The sequence below is a fragment of the Chaetura pelagica genome, unplaced genomic scaffold (assembly GCF_000747805.2).
Source record: "Chaetura pelagica isolate M959 unplaced genomic scaffold, ChaPel_1.0 scaffold412, whole genome shotgun sequence".
In the NCBI taxonomy this organism is placed as follows: domain Eukaryota; kingdom Metazoa; phylum Chordata; class Aves; order Apodiformes; family Apodidae; genus Chaetura; species Chaetura pelagica.
The window spans coordinates 1,573,290-1,577,349 of NW_009952690.1; the positions used below are offsets into that span (position 1 = coordinate 1,573,290).

The 4,060-nt window shown below is 36.2% G+C and overlaps 1 protein-coding gene across 1 annotated transcript in view; it reads left to right on the plus strand.

The window, feature by feature from the left end:
- Positions 1–3,141, plus strand: part of PIGA (phosphatidylinositol glycan anchor biosynthesis, class A) — a gene marked incomplete at its 5' end in the record, with an annotated part of 5,363 nt that extends 2,222 nt beyond the window's left edge. Inside the window, 4 exon segments of the mRNA XM_009993840.1 lie at positions 123–255; positions 1,362–1,568; positions 2,754–2,975; positions 2,977–3,141. Of these exon segments, the coding sequence (XP_009992142.1) occupies positions 123–255; positions 1,362–1,568; positions 2,754–2,975; positions 2,977–3,141 (727 nt within the window).
- Between the last annotated feature and the right edge of the window lie 919 nt (positions 3,142–4,060).

Here is a 4,060-nt window from a genome sequence, read left to right on the forward strand (position 1 = left end):
TTTCCCTATGGAAGTGTGAACGATTGGTACGTTTTTCAGAATATGTAACATTACACAACATTATTACAGTCCAAATCTAGTGTTTTATCTGTTGTTGTTTTTTTTTTTTTTCTTGCATGCAGGGTACGTCTCCTAGGAGCCTTGGAACACCAGGATGTTAGGAATGTTCTTGTTCAGGGGCATATTTTTCTCAACACTTCTCTCACTGAGGCCTTTTGTATGGCAATTGTAGAAGCAGCAAGCTGTGGTTTGCAGGTAAAAAAAAATACAAGTATCTCAACTATCTAGAATGCATGTATCCAATTTAAACAAAGTTCATGATTAAATAATAAGTGCTTGCACGCTTTGATTTAATCAGGCTTTGTCTTTGCAAAATGCAGGTTGCCTTTCCAAAATGCTGTTTCGTATGTACGCATTCACGAGAGTTTTGGGGTAGTTGATGTTCATGGAGGTTCACTTTGACACTACTTTAAGAGTTGTAGAAAAGTGTTGCATGAGCATGGCTTGACTTTGGTTAATCAGGCATACTGAATTGCCAAACTCAACTATTGAAAAGCCCTTTGTGGCTAATTTACAACTCAGGTCGGCAACTCTAACAAGTTAAATCAACAGATACAAAGAACTGAGACTCTCATGTTAAAATCTAAAGAAACTTTTAAAAAATACAGACTGATAAGAATATCTGATATACAAAAAGTCTAGAAAATGTGAGGGATTTTTTTTTTACCTTCAGTATCTTCTGATAGTTACTACCTAGTTGTGGTAGTTGCTCCCTGCTCGTCAGTTTCCCCCTCTAGAGGTTGGGAAGTTCTGCAGTTTTCATATTGTTGCCTGACATTTAGAGATGGTTGCGTAACCTGAGTCTTAGTTTCTGATTTCCCTTTAAAAATAATTCAGATTAAAATTACTGAACTTCTAAATAAATTCTTGTGAATGTGAATAGCACAGAAAGGATTAACTGAAGACAGATGTAGTAAAACTGTCCTCTCCAAGTACAAGTTACTGTTTCCAAGAGGGGCTATGGAGAAAAAGTCCAAAATCTGGTAAAAAGATGTAGTTGTGTACTGTGAAAAACACCTTTAAAAAAGATGTCTCAGAAGCCACATAAGTGTTCCGTCTTACCATGCTACCAGAGAATCATTCTGATCATTCTTAAAGGTGATCTGCTACACTAGGTCTTTTCTAGGACCTAGACCTTTAGTTTGCTTACAGGTAAAATTCCCAAAACATGTAACCACTAATTGTTTTGTTGGGTTTTTTCCTGTTCTTCTAAAGTGCTGCATCTAAACAGTGCAGTAACAGTGCTGCCAGTATTTTCTTGTTATGCAGCATGTGTGCTGTTTCTTTTGTTTCTTTCAAAGGTGGTGAGTACAAGAGTTGGTGGGATTCCTGAAGTGCTTCCAGAGGATCTCATTATTTTATGTGAACCCTCTGTGAAGTCTTTGTGTGATGGATTAGAAAAAGCTATTGCCCAGCTGAGATCAGGAGCACTTCCATCTCCAGAAACTGTTCATAATAAAGTAAAGACATTTTATACGTGGAGGAATGTAGCAGAAAGAACTGAGAAAGTATGTATAACTACTTTTAAATTCTCTTCAAGTGCATTTCTGAAAGAGCTGCTTTTTTGAAACATCACTGTGTACATTCTCTATGTAATCTTTCATTGTACTTTTTCAGTGTGTTTCTTGTCCAGCACACATGGTTTAAAAAGGTTCAGAAAGGGTTTTTACTTTTTTTTTTTCCAAATACATCCCTAGATAGGTGTTTCTTTCTATTTGCATTTTTTCTATGTCAGAACTGCCAATAAATATTCTGAAGAGCAGCCTAGATATTTAGTTACATTTCTAACTGTGTTTTTTCCAGTCTTCATGTTATGTAACTTTTCTGGCATAACTGGAAAACATGCTGTATAAGAGGTATGAAAAGGAAAAGACAGAATTCATACTGAAGTTTTACCTGCCACGTGCTAACAAGTGGTTTAAAGTTATGATAGTTTAATGCTGGCAGGCTGAACATAGCAGAAATTATGTCAGCTATGGATGTAATGAGGATAAATTGTCACACTTCTGAAATCAGATTTCAGGATTAGAACTGGGGTTCATTGTAAAAACTCTGCCATTATTGAAGAATGTTACATGCAATGTTATAAATGCCTGTGGAGATCTGTCACTTTTCACTTTGTCCCCTTTGTTTTAGGCAAAAGAGTAGCTGAATCACAGGCCTCTTAATTACATTGTAGTGTACTCAGATGTGTATCTCTTATGATTGTCTTTGAAGTATCATGTGCAACCAGTTTCTTTTGTTGTTGTCAAGTGCCATGAGTACAATTCATGTTATGATTTTGTAACTGCAAGCAGCATTTCAATGGCAAAGTTTTTACGAAAGTTAGTCTAGATTTCAGTTTCCTTTGTAGCCCTTTCTTAAAAAAACAAACACAACAAAACCAGCCTTGATGAAGGAAAATGTAAGTATAACTGGAAGAAGTACACATGGAACTTATTTCTACTTAATGAAGTACACTTTAGGTCTGTCAAAAAAAGTAAAATTTACCTTAATTAAATCAACGAAATTTCTAGAGCAGTTCTCATAAATCAACATTTATGATCTGTAAGACTTTGTTGGGTGATATTTCTCCCATCTAGTCGCTAGGAATAGGTAATTTATTTTACATGTTGACAACAAGGTACTCTCTGATTTTTGAGGTAGAAGCAACATAGTTTTAAGATCTTACTTTCTGTCTCTTCTCCTTTTAGGTGTATGACAGGGTTGCAGGTGAAGTAGTTTTATCAATGGATGAACGGCTTACCAGACTCATGTCTCATTGTGGCCCAGTGACTGGGTGTATTTTTTCTCTTTTTGCTGTTCTGAACTTCCTTTTCTTGGCGTTTCTGAGGTGGATGACTCCAGATTCCATTATTGACGTTGCAATAGATGCCACAGGACCTAAAGGTGCATGGACTAAACAGTATTTTTTGGGGAAAAAAAGGAAGAGTTAAAGAAGAACTTCCAAGCTCCTAAAATTCTCAAATGGAGACGAAAGGATGCATCGGTGTTCTAAAGGTTTTGATGCTTCTTGATAGAGACATTATTCTGAATATTCTTCCATTTCTTTCTGGAGTTCTTGGAAAGAAACTTGGTTAAATGTGCTACCTCAATTTAGGATTATGTTTTAACTTAGTTTTGGATTCATGCAAATTTTTGGACCTCTTTTTTGCACTTAGAGCCGAGAGAAGAATATGGATTTTTATATGTGTCAAAAGCTTTTGAGACAAAAAGATTTTTCTCAATAACCTGAATATTATAGAAAGTGACTATAAACTTTAGCAGTATTTGGGGAAACTAAACACAAAAACTATTAGCTTGCAGTAGTCCCTGCCTGATTCCTGATACTTACTATAATTTTTATTTTGAGACCTATTTAAAAATAGGTCTCAAACCCAACAAAACTCATTTTTTATCTCCTAAGATGAAAACGGCACTTGAAATTAGTCATGAAGTCCATTACCAGAGCAATTTCAGAGCCCTAGTATTAGCTGTGTTGTTCTAGTGACAGTGTTTTGCCTCCGTAACGTTATTAGTTTGTTCTACCCTCGTCAAAATAAGATCATCCTGTTGCTAAATCAAAACTTTATAATTATTTTTTTTATAGTTTCAGAGGTGCTAAATTTCTTCTGTTCACTTACATGTGTGAAAGCCATGTCAAGGTTATAGTGTTTTTTTAAAGTATATCGGGGAATAAATTACATTATTTAGAGATAATGCAGCCTTCAGAAACAGCTCAGGCCTGACTACTCCTCCAGCAGACTATGCCAAAGTGTGAAGTAACACATGTGTGCACGTGGGAGAGAGACAGTAACCTGTGAAGGGCTTAACAAGCATCATTGTGCTCACTTGCCCTCTCTCCCCTCCCCCTTGTTTTACTTATTTTTTTGTATTCTTTTCCATTCCCCTTTCATATGACCAAAATGGCCTTTCAGTCCATCTCTGGGAGACACAGTGTTTAATGTGCGTGATTTCACCTAGACCACATCAGCGACACTGTCAGGCAGGTTCTGCATGT